A 23,476-nucleotide genomic window follows, 5' to 3' on the forward strand; every position below is an offset into this window, starting at 1 on the left:
ACAACAAAATATAGAGTAAGAAAATAATATATTAGATAAAGATTAGAAGAAATTTTGGTGGAAATCAACTTGTGTTAATCGAACACCGCTGTCCTGCGCGTAACACCAAAAATTAATGTTTATTTAAAAAATTTCCTGACGCCGTAGTAATTAATCGATTTTAATTTTGCAAATTGCAAATAGAAGGTACAGTACACTTCTATAAGTAAAAAAATTTCAACTTGCTATCTGCTTTATTTTCCGTCCTGTAACATTTTGAAAAAATGATTTTTTTTTTGCGAAAGCTGGATTGCAAAATTTATTTTGCAAAATCTATTGAACAGATCTTAATAAAATTTACAGTATTGTTTTACTGTATCATAAAGTTTTTCTGGGTGAAATATGAAGGTCCTAAGTATAGCATAAATGGTTGAAAAACGTAAAATGCGAATACTTGTTTTTGTATTGTATTTTCTATTGCTATTTTGCAACAAGGGTGACTATTTTTAAACATTTTTACCAATTCTATATTGTAGCAAATTTAATTACGCAAATTTTATGTCAGTAAAACTTTTCTCGGAAATGAATACTTTTAAGTTATAATCAAAAAACGAAAGAAAAAATCGAATTTTTCCTTAATTTTTTGATATTTTGATTATTTAAACAATGTTCCGGACCTTTTTGAGAGGGAGGATAACTCAAATATTATTATTTGATTTATTTTTATTGCAAAATTTATTTTGCAAAATCTATTAAACCGATCTTTATCAAATTTACAGTATTATTTTACTGTATCATATAGTTTTTCTGGGTGAAATATGAAGGTCCTAAGTGTAGCATAAATGGTTGAAAAACGTAAAATGCGAATACTTGTTTTTGTATGCTTTTTTCGCAATTATTGTTATTTTGCAACAAGGGTGACTATTTTTTAAATTTTTAACCAATTCTATATTGTAGAAAATTTAATTACGCAACTTTTATGTCAGCACAACTTTTCTCGGAAATGAATACTTTTAAAGTTATAATCAGAAATCGAAGAAAAAAATTGAATTTTTCCTTCATTTTTTGACATTTTGATTATTTAAACAATATTCCGGACCTTTTTGAGAGGGAGGATAACTCAAATATTATTATTTGAGTTATTTTCAAGCAATTTCTGCAAAAAAATTTGAGTCACCTCTCAACGTCCAAATCTACTAATATTTTAACAGATGCGCCCTGGTCAATACCTCTAACAGAGTTGTCAGCTCGATGGCTTAACAAACTGACAGACACTTCAAAAGCAGAAGAATTGTAAACATGTTGACAGAATCTATGAAACTTGTGCTTGTTTTCTTAATTTGTTTTCTTATATATCTCTAGTTATCTGCGTTTTGCCTTCTTCTGCATTGTTCCTATGTTTGTGATAAATGATCTCATGTGCAAGTACCTATGAGTTCACAATACCAAACAGCTCAATAGTGGCTATATGTGTATGATTGTTGTGTTGCCTATCGCCTATAATATATTTTTTGGTCATGTATTTTCAGGCATTCTCTGCAGGTTTCCATACCAGTTAATTATTTTGGCTTTTATTATGTCTATTATGTCTAGATCAATTTTCATTTCTCTTCTAATAGGTAGCTTCGTTCATTCGTTCATCAATAGTCTAGTGAACCGGCAACATCGTCTCCATTGATTCTTTTCCATGGTCTTAATTTTGTCTTTTTTTCTTCTATTTATCTCCAGAATTCTATTGCTTTGCTCTATATTGCTTTATAAATTCTGCTTTTATTTTATTTTGTTATTTTGCTGTTCCACAATAGTCCGTGTAGCTGTCTGGTAGCTGATCTTACTTGGCCAATCCTGTAATGTATTTCTTCGTTACTCACTGCTTTTGATGTTATTTGGACTCCCAAATATTCAAACTCCCAAAGGTTTCAGCTGGTTTTATACTTCCCACTTCAATTTATAGGCTTTCTGGTATTTCTCCTGCAACTATGTACATACTCGGTTTTTGTATATTAATTGTAAAGCCCCACTTGGTGTACTACTCTTTGCTGCCCGGATTACAGCACTTTCTTCTTTCTTCTCCACACTGAGAGAGCCTTAGATATATTTTGAAGAGTGTAAGGGATGTGCAGCCTTACTTTAGGTCCCTAGTTTTTTAAAGTTGTGCTGCTTTTATATTTGTTTTGCATATTCTTTGTTTTTTCATTGAAACAGAGTATAAATTCCTACCCAGAGGACTGAAAGTATCATAATATACTGTCGTATGCCTTTGTCAGATCTGTAAAGACTACATAAGTTGTAGAAAGGTTGTAGAATAATCTTTTCTCAATAACCTGCTGTAGAGAAAATATGCTATCCATAGAGGATCTGCCCGCACGAAAGCCATTTTGTTTTTGTACATCTTTCATCTCTTTTTCAATTTCATTTTTATTTTCTTTTTAAATATAAATATAAATACAAACCTGTTGGAGCCTGAGTATACGTTGGCTCTGGTTCCCTAACCTTCTTACACCTTTCTTCGCATGACTGCTGATCTTGGAACCTATTATAGTTACCGGTACAGCCTCCATATATAAATTCTTGACAGGAGTCGGTACCTGGGTCGTAGTAATATTGAGGATACTCGCCATTGCAAGGTCCTCGAACGGGTGGTAAGGTACAAAGATCTGGAAAGGGTAAAAACAAATCAAAGATCTGATATATCATGCATACAGAGGGTTTTTTCCACTGGATAATCAAAGATGAGTAAACATTTGTTAAATGGGTTAAAAAATGAGTGAGAGAATTTATTTCAAATCTCAATCAACATTTTGTCTAAAAGATGAACTGCATGAAAAATGCAGCATTTGTTAAACAGTAAAAATAAAAGCAAAGCTGATAGATGATGACGGTGATGGTGATGATGATGGTGATGATGATGTTTATAGTCAATGATTTGCGTAGAAGCTGAGTAACCTACAGCATTACCTTGAGCTCCTCCACACTTTTGAAGACATTCTTCTACTGAGTTAAAGTTATTGCCGTTACTCTCGCAACCTCCATATACAAATTCTTTACAAACACCGTCACGGGAATCGTAATAGTAAGAGTAGTTACTAGGACGATTTCTGCAAGGTCCAGTATTGCTAGGAAGGAAACACATATCTACAAAAACCAAAAACTACTGTTAAAAATTGTTTGTTCATTTTTCTTTTATCACTTTTGGTAGATCAATCAATAATAACATAATAATTATGTCATGTTGAAAGTTACGTCTATATAATTTTTATAATAAAATGATAAATAATTATTTTACACCAATATTTGGGTTGATAAAAATAAAACCCCTGTAACTACTTTATAACTATGAAAATAAATATAACCTTAGACTTTGCAAATTTTTCTAGATTAACATGTTCATTCTACTGGCGTTTTCCTACTGATCTTTTGCCCTGTACTGCTGTACTACCTTCCAATATGATTTAAAGTAGATCATATCTTTTCCCTCTCAACAGATGGTCAAAGTATTGCATTTTTCTTTCTTGGATTATTCTAGTTTTGTTTGTTCATGCGCCGAGGTACCTCATTGTTAGAAACTTTTTGTACCCGTGGAATCCGTCTGTATATACATCTCAAAGGCATCTATTCTCTTTTCTGTTTCAGAGTCTATTGTCCAACATTCACAGTCATATAGCAAGACAGAAAACACATAACATCCGATCATTCGAATTCTGAGCTCCATACTAAAGGTCTGATCTTGTAAAAAATGTTCATGTTCATCAGTGTCTTCATCGCTTGTTCGATTCTTGATAGGATTTCTTTTTTTGGGTTACACTGGCAATTGACATTTCTATCTATCTAATCAGCCCTAAACATCCATCCTTGAATATAGGCCTCCTCTTCCTTCTTCCATGCCTCTCTATCTTGGGAAATTTGCATCCATTTTGACCCAGTGTGTTTCTTCAGGTCATCTGACCATCGCATCTGTGGCCTTCCCCTTTTTCGTTTGTGGTTCCATGGTCTCCAAAGTATTACCATCTTAGTCCATCTTTCATCCTTCTGCCGTAGGGTGTGTCCGGCGAACTTCCATTTAAGCTTTGCTACTTGGGTAGAGACGTCTTTCACTTTTGTTTTGTTACGGATCCATTCGTTTCTTTTCCTGTCTGATAATTTAATGTTCAGCATTTGTCTTTCCATGGCTCTTTCTGTCTTTGCTATTTTTTCCATATTCTCTTTTGTAAACGTCCATGTCTGAGAGCCATATATTAAAACAGGGAGTATACATTGATTGAAGACTTTTGTTTTTAGGTATTGCGGGTATTTTCTGTTCTTTAGAATATAAGACAGTTTTACGAATGATGCCCAGGCCAACCTTATTCTTCTCTTTATTTCTTCGGTCTGATTTTCTTTATTTAATCTAGTGATTTGTCCTAGATATATATATTCTTTTACTTGTTCTATTCTTGTTTGTGCCACTGTAATTACTAGTTCTTCTTGTTGATTGGTCATGGTTTTTGTTTTACTGTAATTCATCTTCAGTCCTATCTTTGTCGATTCTATATCTAGTTCTTCCATCATTCTTTGTAATTCTTCACTTCTTTCTGCTATTAATACAATATCATCAGCATATCGTAAGTGATTCAGATATTGCCCGTTTATGTTTATACCCAAACCATCCCAGTGCAGTTGTTTGAACACATCTTCTAGCGCTTGGTTGAATAGCTTGGGCGAGATGGTATCTCCTTGTCTTACTCCTCGGTTTATTTTAATAGGCTCCGTTTGTTTCATTAGCTTGATAGTTGTTGTTGCGCCTTATCATATATATTTGTAATTAAGTCGGTATATCTGTAGTCTATTCTGCTGTTTTGTAGGGAATTCTTTACTGCCCAGTGTTCCACACTATCAAATGCTTTTTCGAAGTCAATAAATGCCATGTATAGCGGGATATGATATTCGTTAGCTTTTTCGATTAATATCTTCATCGTTAAAAGGTGGTCACTTGTACTGAAGCTTTTTCTAAATCCGGCTTGTTCTCTTGCCTGGTATCCATCTAATTTAGTTGTTAATCTGTTTGTTAATATCTTGGTTAATAGTTTGTACATCCCATTTAGTAAAGTTATGGGTCTGTAATTCTTTAGATCCTTTTTATCTCCTTTCTTAAATAGTAACAATGTTACTGCTTCGTTCCAAGTGTTGGGTATTTGTTTTGTCATTAATATTTTATTCATAAGTGTGTACAAAACTTCTCTAGTTGTTTTCCCACCATTTTTTAGCATTTCTACAGTTATCCCGTCTTTTTCTGGCGATTTATTATTCTTCATCTCCTTGAGTGCTCTTTTTATCTCATTCTTACTGATTTCTGGTTGTAAGTCGGAATTGACATTTTTTATTTTTATTTGTAATTGCTTAAGGATTTCTTGTGTTGGTTTCTGTTTTGTATTATAGAGGTTTTTATAATATTCTTGTGTTATTTGTATAATTTCTGTTAATTCTTCTATTAATCTGTATGCTTCCAAGCTGTGGTTTTAAGCACTTCATATTTTTATTTTGTTCAATGGTTTTTTCTATTTTTTCTTCCTGTACTATCCTTTGACTTTCCTTGATGTTCCTTCTGATAGCTTTGTTTACCTCTTTGTAATCTACTGTGTTTCTCTTATCTTGTTCTATTAATGTTTTTCTTTTGCTCATGAGGTTTTTTGTTTCCTGGGATATATAGTTTTCCTTTTTTATTCTTGTTTGTGCTACCTCTTTTCCCGCCTTTGCTAATGTATCGGTTAATAGCTGATTTATTTCATCGATATTTTTGTTTTCCAAATCTCTAGTGGCCGGTATACTTTCCCTTATTTTTTGTTTATATTCCTCTTTTGCTTTCTTAAGTTTTCCCATATCTAGTTTCGATCTATTTTCCATTTTCTTTTTTGTTTCGAATTGGCTATTAATGCTGAGTTTGGCTCTGACAAGTCTATGATCACTACCGGTTGAGAAACGATTCAGCACTGTAACATCTTTGATGATGGCTTTTTCTGTTGTAAGGATGTAATCTATTTCGTTTTTAGTATTGCCGTTGGGACTTATCCATGTCCATTTTCTTTGCGGTTTTTTGTTAAAAAACGAGTTCATAGCAAAAAGTTGTCTTTCCTCCAAGTAGTTCATTAATGTATGTCCTCTATTATTTCTTTCGCCGTATCCATATTGTCCTATTCTGTGTTCGTCTTCGTCTATTCTTACCCCTAATTTGGCATTGAAGTCTCCAATTATTAGCGTCAATTTAGTTTTCTTTTCTTCCACAGCGAGTGTTATTTCTTCGTAGAAGTTTTCAATATCTTCATCTTTATATGTGCTTGTTGGTGCGTATACCTGTATAATTTTCAACGACGTTCTTTTTAATTTAAGCATAATGTAGGCTACTCTGTCTGATATACCCTTGGTGGATTGTATGTATCTAACGATTCTCTTGTTTATTATAAAACCAACTCCGTTGTTGGTGTTATCTTCATTACCTTTGTAGTACAGCATGTTTCCCGAGTTTAATAGTATTTTTTGTTCTCCTTTTCTTCTTATCTCTGACAGACCGATGACATCCCATTGTATATGAGTTAGTTCTTCTTCTAATTCGTGGAGTTTAGTGTCTTCATTCATGGATCTGATGTTATATGTACCTACGTTTAGTTTAGTCGAATGTTTGCCTCCCCCAGAATCCTTGAGGCGGACCGGTTTGTCGGTGTGGGACTGTGAGTTGTTATCTCTACCCACCTGGGGTAATATTCCGTTTGTTTTGTGATTCGACATGTTTTTCTTTGAAGAGGGTTTTTTGACATTAAAACGCCACGCTTGTCAGGCGGGTTGGCGAGTTTTCATTCAGCCGCCCATTCTGGGTCAGACGCTGTTGTCAGCCGCTCATTCTGAGTCAGACGCTGCTCTGTTTTGATTCCATACAAACCCTAAAATCAAGGGGTTGCCACTCCGCCATCCATACCGTACCGAAGGTGTTCTTCTCCGCCATGGCTGCCGTTGTGGACTTCATCCGTAACCCTGGACAAGGGACCCTAAACAGGTATTAGTTTCCCGGGTCAGGAAACCCCTGGAATCTGGAATTGACATTTGCTCCCAAATATTTTATGGACGTTACCTATTCTATTATTTGTCCCTTGGCATACAAATGTACGTTTATTGGTGCCTTGGAGAATACTAAAATTTTAGTTTTGGAAACGTTTAAGTGTAAACCGAACATTTCGCTAGGACGAACTACCGCATTTAATATATTTTGTAGTTATTGTGCGTAGCTTGCTATTAGGACGGTGTCATCGTCGCACCTGATGTTGTCTATGCTGGTTCCGTTAATCTTGATTCCACCTTGGACCTCGTCTAATGCTTCTCTGAATATAGACTCCAAATACAGATTAAATAATAGCGGTGATAAGACGCAACCCTGTCGCACTCCTCGTCGGATGTGTATATCTTCGGATGTTGTGTGCTCTATTTCAATTGTTGCTGTTTGGTGACAATACAGTTCTGAGATAACTCGTAGGTTTTGCTCGTCAATTCAAGTTGTTCTTAGAATTTCGTTCATCTTTTGATGGTTAACGCAGTCAAATGCTTTTCGATAATCAATAAAATATTACTTACCGATAACAAACGTTGGTGGAGTATCAGGTGCTGGTCGTGGCTCTTGCGTAGGTATAGGCGCTGGTTGTACTGGTTGTTCTGGTGTTGGCATTGGTGCTTCTTTCGATTGACATCTTTCTTGGCATCTCTGTTGTGTTTGGAAGTTATTACCGTTTCCTCCACAGCTTCCGTAGTAAAACTGTTGACAAGATTTGGCTTTGGTGTCATAGTACCACCTGTCAACGTAACGATCGCATTCTCCAGTGTCGGCTGGGAGAATGCATATGTCCTTTTCTATTCGAAACAAAAGATTATTACTACATTGCTGGTACTAAGATTTTGCTACTGGAACTGTTTTTTTGGCAAGATTAAGATGTCTTAAACGTAGATAACAAATTACAGAATAATTCTTTAAAGGCTATAAATAAAATTCTATAAAAGTATACCCCCCGTTAAGATAATACAAAAGCCCTCCCTCCCAGAATTATTATTTTTTTCATTCCTTTACGTCATATGTGATTAAACTTGCTAATTTTTATGAACCCGTAGGGTAGGTTGAGTACGTAACCTAAAAATACATTTTTGTTTTTCGAAAGAAGCATATTTATAGCTTTCATTTAGACATGGCTGCATGTCTTTTACACCTGCAGCCATGCATTAGACTGACAGACCTGCATTAAATTTTTTTTTTTGTTTTGTGTATGTTATCAAAAGCCTAAATTCCTCATCTTTTTGCTCCATTTATACACCTCAAAATAGATCAAATAATTAAGGTTTTTTAAGGTTATATAAATATATAATTTGAAGTTATTGTCCCCAAAATCCCCAGAATCCTCCAGAATCCCCAAAAACCCAATTTTTCCAAAACTTCGAAAAAATCCTTAAATACCATGACAGAACATAGTTTTTTAGGTGTTTAAAGGTATTGCGCCCAATTTTTGAATGTCCCAAAGGACTCGTTTAGGTACTTCAAATTATATCCTATAAAAACATTGATTTGATTTATTTTGAAGTCTATAAAATTGAGAAAATCCTTCAAAATCCCTTAAAACAGTTTTTCGGATTTTTGAAGGAGCACTTTACAAACATCTACAAGAAATCAGTAATATATTTTTTAATAAAATACACAAAACAAAAAAAATATAAGTTCAGAGTTACCAAATTTTTAGGTTATATAGGTATACTCAACTTACGTATCTATAAAAATAGACAAGTTTTGTAAATGCCTCCCTCAATTATGCGTATGAATTTTTGGAAATTTTAAATTGATGACGGTTTTTTTGTTATAGGAGGGTGGAGGGGAGTGATAGCTTAAAATTGCGCTAAATAATATTTTTTGTCAAAAATGAATAACCATTATTTCGTTGCAACATGAAACTACAGCCGCATTATATTATATTTCAATCAGAGAGTGCACTAACCACATCTACTGGTTTCGAAACTTATTAGTCTCTCATCAGGAGGCACATATACTGCTCTCTCTGACCCAACCAGGACACAAACCCCGGCGTGCAGTTACGCATTGCAACGAACGAAATGGCAGGAATGCCCTAGCGGCAACTGCTACAAAAATACTAAGTTTTCAATTTAATAGCATAGCACATAAAATAACATTAAAAATATTACTCTACATCTCACCAGACCGAAAACAATGGGAACCTTCTCTGGTTACACCTCCGAGGCTTCTAAAATTTGCAAGCCATAACGGATGCTGAGACTAAAGAAGATGAGGGAATTTTACAATTTATAATTCACGTCCCATCTGCTCAGCGTTGGAAGTTTACCGCGCTGAGCAGATGGGACGTGAATTAAGAATTGTAAAATTCTCTCATATGCTTTAGTCTCAGCATCCCTTATGGCTTGCAAATTTTAGAAGCCTTGGAGGTGTAACCAGAGAAGGTTCCCATTGTTTTCAATCTGGTGGGATGTAGAGTAATATTTTTAATGCTATTTTGTGTGCTATTAGATTGAAAACTTAGTCTAATATTTTTTAATTATAATATCAGAGGATAACAATTCAAATTTTAGTTCCTGTCTCTTTTGACTAACTATTAATAGATGGTGCTAGTAGCATCTTTGGTAATTAATAATTACACCGAAGAGATGGAAATATTTGGTTCCAGTTCAGTGCCTCTACACAGGTGCTCCGAGGAGGTTACGGTAAAGCCAAAATACGTATAAGCACATAGTAGAGTCCCTGTCCTGTCATGTAATCAAGTCTGAATCATCTTTACTTTCATTTTATTTGTTTCACTTTTGTGAGTATAAAAGGAAGTCGTTCGCTAAAGATTGTTATCACGATGAACGACAGGTCGTGGATGAAATTATAGATCCCTTGTCGACTAATTTATTACTCTGTATTGCTTAAAAGGCATCAATAAAATTTACTTCTGGAAGTGAGGACATTTGGCCTATCTTAACGGGGGTACCCTTTATAAACAACAATGACACTAGGATCGAATTTAACGGTAGATACATATGTACAGTGGAACCTCGATAAGTCGGATTAATCGGGACCACGGCCGATCCGGGTTATCGAAAATCCGGGTTAGCCGGAGAATATGGTAAAAATTGATAAAATACGTTATACTTACAGATAAACTCCATTATAATTGCAAAAACATTAATAGGCCAGGAACTGAAGCTTTTCCCCTCGCAATTTTTACAGAATGGATAGATTTGCTTGAAAATTTGAAAATAAGTAGTAGATAGATCAAGGATCAAAATCTATATGATGCGGAAAGGTGCTTTTACCATGGGGTGGTTGTCACCCCATCTCGGGGGTGGAAATATTTTATTATATTTTGACCACAAAAGTTGATAGAAACATTCATTCTAAGCAAAAAATGTTCTATACATTTTTTTGATAAAATTAACAGTTTTCGATTTATTTGTCATCGAAAATGTTAGTTTTATATCGAAAAAATCAATGTTTTGATAGGTATACTCATTTACGATTCACTCAATTTTTGCCGTAGAAAAATTTTTTTCAAACCAAGTTCTTGAGAATTGAATAACCTACAATTTTATATTGAAACATTTTTTCGTATCTCTGATGCTAATCTTTATATTCTCAAGAAAATGGCATTTTTTACCAAGTTACAAAAATTCGTTATTCGCTTTTACCTCCTGTTTTTAAAAACTAATCATTCTAAGCCAGTCAAACATCTAGAATATATTAATAATACATATATAAATAAGAATGAATAAGGCCAATGACTAAAAACACCCCTAACTTACATTATTATGCTTCCCATTGGATTTCTTCTTTTTTTTTCAAAAAAATATATTGATTTTTAACCCTAACATTTTTAATTTTGATCCTAGAAGTTTGGTAAAAAAGAATTTTGTAGGTTTTTGTAAGGTCTATAAGGCTATTAATATTAATTCTTGTTAAAATCCTCAGTCGCAAAAAGAGGTGATGTTATTACAAGTTTTAATAGTCAATAGCTCACTCAATTTTTGCCGTAGAAAAACTTTTTGCAAACCAAATTTTTGGAAATTAAATTGGCTACAATTTCATATTTAAATATTTTTTCGTATCTCTGATCCTAATCTTTCTATTCTGAAGAAAAGGCAATCTTTTCCAAACTACAAAAATTCGTTATTTGCTTTTAACTCCATTTTTTAAACTATTCATTCTAAGCCGGTCAAACTTCTAGAATCTATTAATAATACATATATAAAAAAAAGACCAAATAAGGTGAATGACTAATTTTAATTGGGGTTGTGATTAGAGGGTTGCTTCCAATCACTTTTTCGCTGAAAAAATAGAGACTGACATTCTTTTCATTATAAGTTACTTAATTTTTGAGCTAGAGACTTTTTTTATTTCTGGAGATAGATATTTTTAACAGTTTAAATTAGTTTGAACAAGTTGTCCTCGAAAAATGCATAGTTTTCTCGTCTTTTGACTTTGAAACTACAATATTTAGCATTTGACGAAGAAGAGCCAACATATAATAAAGTATAGCTTGATTACTATTGGTCTTAAAGAAAATCTAAAAACACGTTTTTGTTTATTTTTTCAGAAGGTACATTTTTATTAAGTAAAGTTGTTTTGATAAAATGAAAACTTTTGGAGTTATTAGCAGAAAACTTATATTAAAAACATTGATTTTTTTGATATACTTAAAACCAACACTTTCGATAGCGAATAAATCGAAAACTATCAATTTTATTAAAAAAATTTATAGAGCGTTTTTTGCTAAGAACGTTTTTACCAACTTTAGTGATTAAAATATAATAAAAAATTCCATCCCTGAGATGGGGTGGCAACCACCCCCATGGTAAAAACCCCTTTCGGTATGATATAGATTTTGATCCTTGGACTATCCACTACTTATTCTCAAATTTTCAAGCAAATCGATCCATTCTGTAAAAATTGCGAGGTTTTGTCCTATTTTAAGCTTCATTACTTGGACTATAAATACATACACACAGTACATTTAAATTACGTACAGATGTATACCGTATTGTTTATTTATTGGTAAAAAACTCAGTCAAAGTGAAAAAATCTTTGTTTTGTCTGATGAAAATCTGTCCGGGTTGGCCGGGCTTCCGGGTTATCGGAGGCCGATTTATCGGGGTTACACTGTATATATTTTATGAAACCAGCCATTAAAGATTTTTTCAACTGTGAATTATCATAAAAAGCTGCATAGAATTGTTAAGCTACTAAGTTGGAAAGTTAAGTGATTGAAAGCTGTATACAATAATAATGCAAAAGACTTTCTTTTGAAAAAGCTTCAACAGAATTATCGAAACTCACCAACTTCCGGTGGGCAGTCAGCCTGGCATGCTTCTCTAGTCTCAAAGTTATTAAGATTACCATAACAACCTGTGTAATAGAACGGTGCGCAATTCTTTCTTGACGTATCGTAGTACCAGTTCGCATTCACCTCCGTGCAATTACCTTCATATTTTGGTAACGAGCAGATATCTAATGCACACTAGCTGTTAGTTAACATTCACAAGACAAAACAAAGGTATGGTGTATCTGTGTTATTGTGATTGTATGTGGATTGGTCAAAGTGTGTTAGTACATTGATGATTTGTAGATTAAAATCAATATAGAGCAGTCTTTTCGTCTAAGTAAGAATACCATTAACATTTTTTTTCTATGATTTGTTATACTTAAAAGTAAGGTTAATATTATTATAAAAATGAATTTTAAACTCATTAGACTTCTGGAATTCTTCTTTTTCTGTACGTGCCATCTCCGCGACGAAAGTTGGCAATTATCATTGCTATTCTTACTTTTGACACTATAGCCCTAAAGAGTTCAGTTGAGCTGCATCCAAATCATTCTCTGAGATTTCTCAGCCGGGACATTTTTCTTCCACTTATGCTGCTGCGCCTTCCTTGAATCTTTCCCTGCATTATTAATTTTAGGAGTTCATATCTGTCACCACGTGTTATATTATAACCAAAGTATTGTAGTTTTTTTTTGTTTTGATGGAATCCAGTGTTTGCCTGCTGTTATCTATTCTTCTTAGTACTTCTTCATTGGTTATTATATCTGTCCAGGAGATTCTCAGCATTCTTCGATATATCCATATTTCAAATGCTTCCAATCTATTGAGACCTTGTTTATTAAGAGTCCATACTCCTCACCATACAAAAGAACAGAAAATACATAACACTTTGGTACTCGTTCTCTAAGATTTAGGCTGAGGTCTCTACTACATAATGTTTGTTTCATATTATTGAATGCATTGGTAACTCTGACTTCTTTGGTATAATCGTTTGTTTCATTAATGTTTGTCCCGAAATAGTTATAATTCTGAACTTGTTCTATCGTCTTATTATTTACGTGTAGATTGATGTTTCTAATATTCTTGTTTGATATAACCATGAATTTTGTTTTCTTTATGTTTAGTGATAGACCAAATTCTTCACTCGTTGCAACAACCTTATCTAAAATTCTCTGTAGATCTGTAATATTCTGGAATGAACTGCGCCAATTCTCACTGTGCCGAGCTTTCGACATCCTTTTTGATGTCTTCCTCAGGGCTTCAGGGGTCTCAGTCTCCCGAGTCCCCAGACACTACACTTTTCATTACTTACTGCAATACTGATCAGCAATATTTTTGGGACAGCCAAATGACTCCAAAAATATGGTACCCATCCACTGAACCTGTTTAATTTTAAGCTGGCACAGGGTTCAGGAATTCTGGAATTGGCATAGTGAAGGAATGGAAGATGTACAATAAACTAATTGGTTGCGGTTGCGGTACAATACTTTTGGTACAATACCTGTGGTACCTACAATAATTGGTTTATTACAAACTGCTTCTAAACTTTCTACTGTTAATTTTTATATTATATTAAAAGAAGCTTTATCAAAGTTTTGCACGAAATTCAAAACGTATTCTACTAAACGGGTACCGGCTAAATAACATCAGATATGCAGATGACACCATAGTATTTGCGGACAACCTAGAAGACATACAAGTCCTCATGAACAAAATCACGTATTACAGTCAACAATATGGACTCAATATAAACGTAAAGAAGACAAAGTTTACGATCAATAGTAAGAGAAAGATAACAAAAGGTCAACCCTACATCAACCAAACCCCTGTAGAAAGAGTGAGGCACTACAACTACCTCGGCACCTCAATCACCATAATAAATGAAGAATGGACCAACAACTAATAGATAAGAGTGCGCATCGGAAAAGCTAGATCCACCTTCAATCGGATGGACACCTTCTTCAAGAGCCACAACCTCTCTCTTGATCTTGGCATAAAAGTAAAAATGATGCGATGCTACGTCTTCTGTCTTTTTTCTGGTGTTGAATCGTGGACCTTAAACGAAAATATGTGCCGAAAATTGGAAGGATTTGACATGCTATATCGGAGAATTCTTAAAATCCCGTGACTGACCGGGTCACAAATGAGGAGGTACTAACCACTATCAAATCTCAAAACTTGGAATACTTTGGACATATTATGCGAAATGAATCCAGATATGTCCTCCTACAAGCCATCCTGCAAGGAAAAATATATGGAAAGCGAGATCCAAGGAGAAGAAGAACCAACTGGTTAAACAACCTCAAAACCTCGATCAACACAACATCTGTACAGCTTTTCCGTGTTGCTGCAGATAAAATAAAGATTGCCATGATAATCTCGCAACATTCGTCACGGATAGGCACATCAAGAAGAATTAAAAGAATACTATTTTAAGTTTTTGAATGTTGATTCAAACCTACTTTCTATTTAAAAAATTAGTTAAAAATTTTTAATGGTAATCTTACAAAAAAGTCAAACCTCAAACCAAAAAACTTTCAAATCTGAAACTACTCATGCTATATTAAACTCTCGTTAGCGATTTCAAATATCAAAATTATATAGTTTACCTTTTCTCTCACCAGCTGGAGCGCATTGTTGTTTACAGGCTTCAATGGTAACAAAGTTGTTGTTGTTTCCTTTGCAGCCTCCATACGTAAACTCTTGGCATTGTGCCAGCTCTTTGTCGTAGTAGAATCTCTGGTGTTTACCTTCGCACGGTCCTGGGTCTTTCTTTTGTTGACAAGGATCTGAAATACACAATACTGCTGTCATTTACTGTAAAAATTTACTATAATTCAACATTAACTAGCCATTGTCATTTTATAAACAAGGAATTCCACAAGAAGAAAGAAAACAACACAGCACCACAAGCAATCCCACAGCAAGGGATTCGATTCAAGGAGGACAACAATACCATATGTAAAGGGCTGATCAGAAAAAATAAAAGGATGGAAAACAAGTACAACAGGACCACAACATTTAAAACACCCAACACAATCAAATCTATCCTGTCCAAAATCAAAACTAACAACACACAAGGGAGGTCAAATAACTGCATCTACAAAATACCCTATGAATGCAACAATTTCTACGTGGGAGAAACTGCAAGACCACTAAGCGTCAGGATAAACGAGCATGAAACATATATCAAAAACAGGGACTTTGACAAATCACAGATATGCAAACATGCCTGGGACAATGAGTACAGAGTACAATGGAAAGATGCACCAATAATCATGAAGGAAACATACATAGAAATAACAGTGGCGGCTCGTGGTCTTGGAGATAGGGTCGGCAAGGTTTTTTTTTGTCTTTTCGTATAGGTATACCATCAAACTAAAAGGCTTAAATCATCATAGGAGATTTTGTTGTTTTTTGTTTTTTTTTTATTTGATGTACTTGACATTCTCTCTTGTTTCATGGTGTTTCGACAATACGTGTTGATTCTTTTGAGACAAGATAAATCCCGTTTATTTGAGGCAGAAATTGGTGGTAATAAGAAAATTGATGAACAGTTTGTTGTAATGAATTGCAGTACTTACTACATATAATTATACATACATATTTTGTAACTTATCTCACTTTCTGAAAATATTTGGATCGGCATAATTTTTAAGTACCTAACTTGTAATAATAAATATCTTGGAAATTCTTTGGCAAAGGGTACTTTTAAATTTTGAATCGTAAAAGAGGTCAAAAATTTGCAAATCTTCAAAATTCGAAAAACGACTATCTATTTGCATATAATAGTAGGTATCCAAAATTTCAAGATATACCTACTCGTTTTTCGACATATGTATCATGTCAGTGTCTTTTTTGGGATGGTTCAGAAATATCAAGCGAATCCAAAACGTCACTGCGTATATATTGGAAACTACTATCATTACGGAAATATCTGAGATTTTGCACCAGCTTTCGTATTCTATTTTTGGAATTAATAATGTCAGTTGACTGATTTTGAACAACAATGAATATCTTGGGCCAACTCTGTCTTAAAAATATTTAAAAGAATATTAAAAGAGTAATCATTTAATAAAGTTCTCAAACCGATTGCTTCACTGATCGAGGTATCGCCGCTTTCAAAATCGTCGCCTTCGATAATAAAATCAAAAACTTTCAAAAGTTGTTACGAAAATCTGCTACAGATACTAAAACTACTAGAGATAATCTGCTTAGATAAAACTAACCGAGATTTAAAATTTCATCGCTTCTGACAAACTGTTCGCTGTTTTTTCGAAACAATTTTGTTCTAAAGCAGTAACCCGTTTAGGTGAGCTAAACTGGCAAGAAAAGACGATATTCTTTATTTTTTTACACGTATCATGCAAAAATAAGTTCATTATATGCGCATCATAGTTCATAGTGAGTAAATAAAGCTTGTGATGCAATAGTTTTAACTTTTACCTGGAGACCATTCAATTCACCACACATCACAGCAACGCCGTCATAAGATTGCCCCAGTTTGCCCTACCAATTTATTTTTGATATCAAACAATTTTAATCTGTTCTTTAAAACACCAAAAATATATTCTGCCTTATTGCTTTTACTCACGTCTCTAAAACCTAAAAACCTCTCATAAATATTACCACGTAACGCGTATCGAACAACAATATAATTGTTAATTGTGAATGACATGATAATCAGAAGTTTCATCTACTTCCAGCGAAACGCAAATGGTTTTCTAAATCTCAGATTCAATAACGTTATTCAAAATGTAACTATTTGATTATATTATGTATTAATTCATTCTGTATTACGAATACACTTCGAATCAGAAAGTAAATATTTCTAAAACAATTTTATTAATTCTCTATAAAAACTTTGATTTTTAACAAATGCTTCGATCCATCATGTCCACTAAATGATAATTCCTGACAACTTAAAAAAATTACAATATCAAACGACGTAAAACCGCGTGATTATTTTTGACAATTTCTGCCGATGCGATGCGATGCTCCAAATGAAACACCGACCGGCAGATTTAAATGTGCCGTACTTGGCCGCTTAAACCCCAGTCGTCCCCAGTCCAATGCCCACGGAGAGAATGTTATGTATGTTCGCTTTCGCTTGCTCATCGACTTGTTATGTCGTTGAGTTTTACGTGTCGTCAAGCGTTGGGTACGGCTAGCCGAAAAGTCGGATGAATGGCTCGGATCATTCATTTTTTGAGAAGTCGTGTTATGCGCAGGGATCACTTTTAACGTTCGGATTGATCAAATCCTTTTAAAACCCATGAATAAAATTTAGTCTGTATTATCTGACAGATTTTTTTAACTTCAGATACAAATATTAAAAAAAATTATATCTATAAATGTGTGGGTCGGCACTGCCGACCCTGCCGACCCTGACCGGCCGCCACTGAGAAATAATGCAGAAACACACAGAAGAATCAGAATTTTGATATGCCATAAAACCATAATGGTCATGAAACATCCACCCCCAGATCTTTTCAGTCAAAGCATGGTTGTTGTCTACAACAGTATAGTGAGTATAGTGATAGTTTTTCCCCTGTACCCTTTATATTATGGTTTTTCAGTCGCCTTTTTATCTGTAAATATTTCGGCGTCTCGTTTACTACTTGATATAAATCTTCCACAGTTTTAACAGCTCAGTCCTGTTGGTTTTCATTTCATCTTATTTGTTTTTTGATTATTTGACTCTTTCCAATTTTTAATTTTCAAAGTACCTTCAAGCTTTTATTTGCCTGTGGCGTTTGTGGGATTTTTTCGTTATTATATTTTCCCAAATCTTTTCTGATTGGTTTGTGTACTTCTTGATTCATCTTCCTCATTTTTTCTTTACTTGTATTTATATTTCTTTTATACTTTTTCTCTGCTTCATTAGGATTTTGTTTTCACTGCTGGATTTCTCTTTGTTCTGAAAAACACTATCAAATTTAACTTACCTTGTACTTGATCTTGAGCACAAAGATCCATACATTCTTCTCTCGTTTCAAATCGGTTGTTGTTGCCGAGACAGCCTCCATATATAAATGGAGTGCAGGTTTTTAATTCCTTATCGTAGTAGTACTTCTGGTAATAACCTTCACATGGACCTGATATTTTGGGTAAATTGCACCTGCCTGAAAATAAACAAATTATTAGAGCTGAAAATAAATGGCCCTTGGACCCACCTTTTAAAAAATATATTACCTCCCTCATGAGACTTTTTTATTCAGTCATTCATGTCGAATCGGACAACTTTTCTATTTCGAAAAATTTTCGGAAGGGGGAATTTCGTAAATATAGAGGTTTACTCCCTTTGTCCGTTTCTTCTCGATCGACGATGATAAATATTATAGTCGTGGAGTAAAAAAAACTGTTTTATTGATAGTGTAGGAAATAGAGGTTGAACCTCGCAAAATGGACACAAGTCCGGTTTTATTTTTTTTGTATATCAGGGGTGCTTATTATGAGATTAACTTTTCCTTAAAAAATTTCGCCCCGGAACCTCCATTTTCATCCCTTTAAAGGGGGTAATTTGTGGTTTTTGCGAAACGCAGCCCTTCCTGTACGAAAATAAAGAGGACTATATTTCCTACTATTTATTTCCCGACAGCATATTATGTCTATCACCCACCGCAAAGTTGAGAAATTTTTAAAAAAGATGTTTTTAAAAAAATTATTTTTCCCTAACTGTAATGAAAATTAAGAAGAAACCCTGCGGCAATTAATCACAAATAAGTGGCTGATTTTTTGGGATAGGTTTCATTTAAGGGCAATTGCAAATTTTTTAATACAGGGTGTTACATTTTAAAAAACCCCTTTTTATACCATCTGAACCGCCTATGCTAGAGTAAAAAAACTTTCAGCGATTATCCATGTACTAGTGTTATTTACAAATTTGTATAATGCACCCCCATATTTTCCCCGGAACCACCCCAAAAAAAAAGGAGAATTAATAAAGGAAATAATCAAAAATTGATTTTGGGCCACCACTGTGGCTTTAGGGTGCAAAGAAAATAAAAGATGCATAAGTCATAATGTGTAGCAGACAGTGTGTTCTTTTATTTTCCATAAGTACGTTATCCATAAAATGAATAGGTGACGAAAAAAAAAACAAAAACTGGAGCCCGCCAAAGCATTTCTGAGGTTTACGGCGCCACTGTGCCGTAACGGTTGCTTATACGAAAAAAATGCATAGGACTTTATTTGTAGAGAAAATAGTGGTCTTTAATTCTGTATAAATTGTCAAATCGTCAAAACATGCTCTCCAAGGGATAGGGGTAGTCTCTACAGTTTATTTTCAAGGATAGGGGTAGTTTCCGCAGGGATGTTGAAATAATCATATATATTTATGAAAAACCCTATTGATGGAGCAAATCTCCATATGGGTCAAAAAGAAAAAAAAATATTTCAACCCCCCTTTTATTTTTTTTTGGCTACCGAGGTTGCATTAAGAAATCGCTTTTGGTGTCCATGCATGGGTAATAAGAACGTGCACAAAATGATATATGAAGCATTTTAATAAAGGGCATGGTGTGTGAAGAATTCCAAGAAAATCACTTTCTTTATTAATTCTCCTTTTTTTGGGTGGTTCCGAAAAAAAATGGGGGTGCATTATAGAAATTTGTAAATAACACCAGTATATGGATAATCGCTGACAGTTTTTGAAGTTATACTTCTTTACCGGCGATAGAGGGTAAATTTTTGATATGGGAAAACCTAGCGACCGGGCGCATGCGCATTATAACTTTGTTCTGATTGGATGTTCAAATGACATGTCAAAAATTATTCAATATGGTGGCTGTGGCACACCTGTAGTTAGTTTATTTATGGTTGTTGCGTTTTAAAATTTGTGTGAAAAGAAACAACAAACAAAAGTTAGTTAATAGTTATACTGCCTTTTTAAATAGTTTTCATATACCTATATTTTTGGACTTTTGGACTATTTTGGACAAGGAAAACTCATTCTAATTTGGTAAGTACCTAGTTTTTATTATAATCATATTGTAATTATACATTTGGATTAGGTTGAAATACATACATTTATTTTCTCAAGAATGCGGATTTTAGAGAGAAATCCCAAATTAGGTTCGATTTTTATTTTTAAATTATGATTTTTTGGCGTAGATTTATTTATCTAGTAGGTATGTAATGCTTTGATTTACATACTTAATTTGATTACCAACAAAAGTTCTACCAATCTTCATCTAATATATTGTTTTCTTACTGTTTTGTTATATTTTTATATTTTCTTCCACAAAATTTAAACTACATAATTTTCAAAACAATTGTCAAACAGTAAAACGTTCAGTTACCGTATTTTTCCACATGATAAATAATGTGCGATTGGACGAGTGAGTCTACGCTTCGATTACGAGTCAAAGCGGCACGAAATTCAAGGGTTCAATTCCCGATGCAAGTTTTATTTTTTTTATTTTTTTATGCATATTATGATTGTAAGTATATTTGTTATATAATTTTTTTTTCAGCAAATGCATATTTAAAATTTTTGCCAACAATTATTATCGTCCAGAAATCATTTTTTCTTTGTGGCATTTTTCAATGTGTTTGTGTGCGTTTTATTCTTTTATTTTTTTAAATTTTTGGTATAGTCTTAAAAATCACATAATATGTAGTAGAAGTATAACTTCTTACGTGCGTACAAAGTACACACACATTCTTTTTTTTTACTCTAGCATAAGCGGTTCAGATGGCATAAAAAGGGGTGGGGTTTTTAAAATGTAACACCCTGTAATTAAAAAATGGGCAATTGCCCTTAAATGAAACCTATACCAAAAAATCAGCCACTTACTTGTGATTAATCTTCCCCAGGGTTTCTTCTTAATTTTCATTACAGTTAGGAAAAAATAATTTTTTTTAAAAACATCTTTTTTAAAAACTTGTTAACTTTGGGGCGCCACCCCCGCTAAACGGTGGGTGATAGACATGTGTTGTCGGGAAATAAATAGTAAGAAATATAGTCCTCTTCATTTCACTATTAAGTAAATTTTTTGCAAAACGTACAGGAACGGCTACGTTTCGCAAAAACCACAAATTACCCCCTTTGAAGGGATGAAAAGAGGGGTTCCGGGGCGAAATTTTTTAAGAAAAAGTTAGTCTTATAATAAGCACCCCTTGATATACCAAAAATAAAACCAGACTTGTGTCCATTTTGCGAGGTTCAACCTCTGTTTCCTACACTATGACAGCTACTGAATTATTACACTACAGTTGTTGGTTAGGTAAAATTATATAATAGAAGAGAGATTTTAGACCCTCTACTTTTTGACGTACGTTAAACGTAAAACGTTATACTTGTCATGCGCACTGAGTGATAAATAAGGGATAACATGTTTGCTTAAAATAGTTTTTGAAACCCTTCAGAAAATACGCACACAGGTTAACGTTAACTGACATATGGCAAACGTAACCTACAAAACGGCAGTTGTGTGGTATAACTTATTTTATTGAATTATTTGCCATACTGTATTAAGACGTTCACCAAAGACAATTTACTACTTTAGGAACACAAAACATCCATCCTAAATTTAACAAGACAATTCAATCAAGTGTCAGATTTCTCAAGAAATGGTGTAATTTAGAATTATTCTACCAGGGTTGCCAAGCAGATTATATTCAATTATATAATATGTTTATTACCTGATAGTTTTTAAGAAAAACAAATTTTGATTACAATTTTATACATTGTTACTATATGTTTGATTCTAGTTGTCTTTGGTTCAGCTCATATGACCTTGTTTTTCGTTTTTTATGATTAAGATATATGACATTTGGCAATCTTACAAATACGTAATCCCTTAATAACGTGAACCTTATTTCTACCTAAATAAGGGGATACCTTATCCGCTATTAAAGTAATACGTTATTTTTCAGGTAATGCGCATGAGCAGAATAGCGTATAACGTTTAACGTTGCTGAAATAAAGGGCTTAAAAACTCTCTTACTCAACGAGCATGTAATGATGGCTATTACTCACGATGATGAAAGGACATCGCACACATCTTATGGAAAATATAATGTCACTCAAATTCAATAAAATTTATACGAATAGATTCGTTTTAAATTAACGGTCAAATCTTATCATTGCGCCAACTCTGTATTTTCAATAATTAGAGCAGAAATTGATATAAATAAATCTGAAATCAAATGGGTACGTACGTAAGTTAGAGAGAGAAAAAATATTTTAAAATACCCAGATTATCGGTACTCCATAAATCAGCGGATTAGTTTCACTAATCCGATTAGGCCCAGCGGGGTTTAAGCTGTTTTGAATAGCACTAAGAGCAATAATGATTGTAACTAACATTTTATGGACTCCAAAAATGTGGTTTCGATAAACTTTAATTGCAATTTACGCCGTAATTAATCATAATTAAGAGTTGGCGCAATGATAAGAATTGACCGTCATTTTAAAACAAATCTAATCGTATATTTTTTATTGAATTTGAGTGACATTATATTTTCCATAAGATGTGTGCGATGTGCTTTGCGACACGTAATGAAAGCCGTAGGTGAGTGTCGTAATTCATCAGAGTGAGTAATAGCCATTACATGCAAGTAGAATACTATACTTTTTCTACGACCTTTTTTATTTGGATTAGTAGAAAAATATAATAATTATCAACTACTAACATTATTTAAAATCGAAAAATTTTATTTTTCATAAGAAAACATATTTTATATAACTATGGCAACACTGTTAGAATTACCCTACTTGAGCTTATGAAACAATCAAACAGTTGTCATTAATAGTGTCATGGAATGGTGGAGGCTTTTAAAAATAAGACATATTTTAAGACAATTACATGAAAAGAACGTGTGCTCTCAATAAAAATCTATTGTACAATCAACAGTAAGTAAAACAGAATTCATTGTATAAATTTTATATTCGTAAGTCCTTTTACGGAATTAATACCGATTGTTTATTTACCTTTTAATAACGTCAATCTTTCAATCTTAAAATGTCAAATGTTGAAATTTAAACGTAAAAAATACATATACTAACCCATTGTTACAGTTAAAAATCCTTTAACATTTTTCGAATTTAATTGTTGATATAAATTACAATGATTATTTTATTAAATAAACAAGTTTGAGTAATTTTATTTGCTAATAGGTATATTAAAAGTGCCATGACCCGTAAGTAACTTCAGCCC

The 23,476-nt window shown here is 33.5% G+C and overlaps 1 protein-coding gene across 12 annotated transcripts in view; it reads right to left on the reverse strand.

Annotated features, from left to right (window-relative positions):
• The window catches only part of LOC114330502 (papilin), a 274,344-nt gene that overhangs the window by 42,803 nt on the left and 208,065 nt on the right, over nt 1-23,476 (reverse strand). For 11 of the 12 annotated variants that reach the window (XM_028279882.2, XM_050654187.1, XM_050654186.1 and 8 more), the window contains 6 exons: nt 18,260-18,436; nt 14,921-15,100; nt 12,326-12,496; nt 7,576-7,848; nt 2,938-3,114; nt 2,433-2,636 (listed from right to left, as the gene is read on the reverse strand). In XM_028279882.2, coding sequence (XP_028135683.2) covers nt 2,433-2,636; nt 2,938-3,114; nt 7,576-7,848; nt 12,326-12,496; nt 14,921-15,100; nt 18,260-18,436 — 1,182 coding nt within the window. The remainder of the gene's footprint in view (nt 1-2,432; nt 2,637-2,937; nt 3,115-7,575; nt 7,849-12,325; nt 12,497-14,920; nt 15,101-18,259; nt 18,437-23,476) is intronic. The other variant, XM_028279865.2, reaches the window with a different exon arrangement.

This window comes from Diabrotica virgifera, chromosome 6 (assembly GCF_917563875.1).
Source record: "Diabrotica virgifera virgifera chromosome 6, PGI_DIABVI_V3a".
In the NCBI taxonomy this organism is placed as follows: domain Eukaryota; kingdom Metazoa; phylum Arthropoda; class Insecta; order Coleoptera; family Chrysomelidae; genus Diabrotica; species Diabrotica virgifera.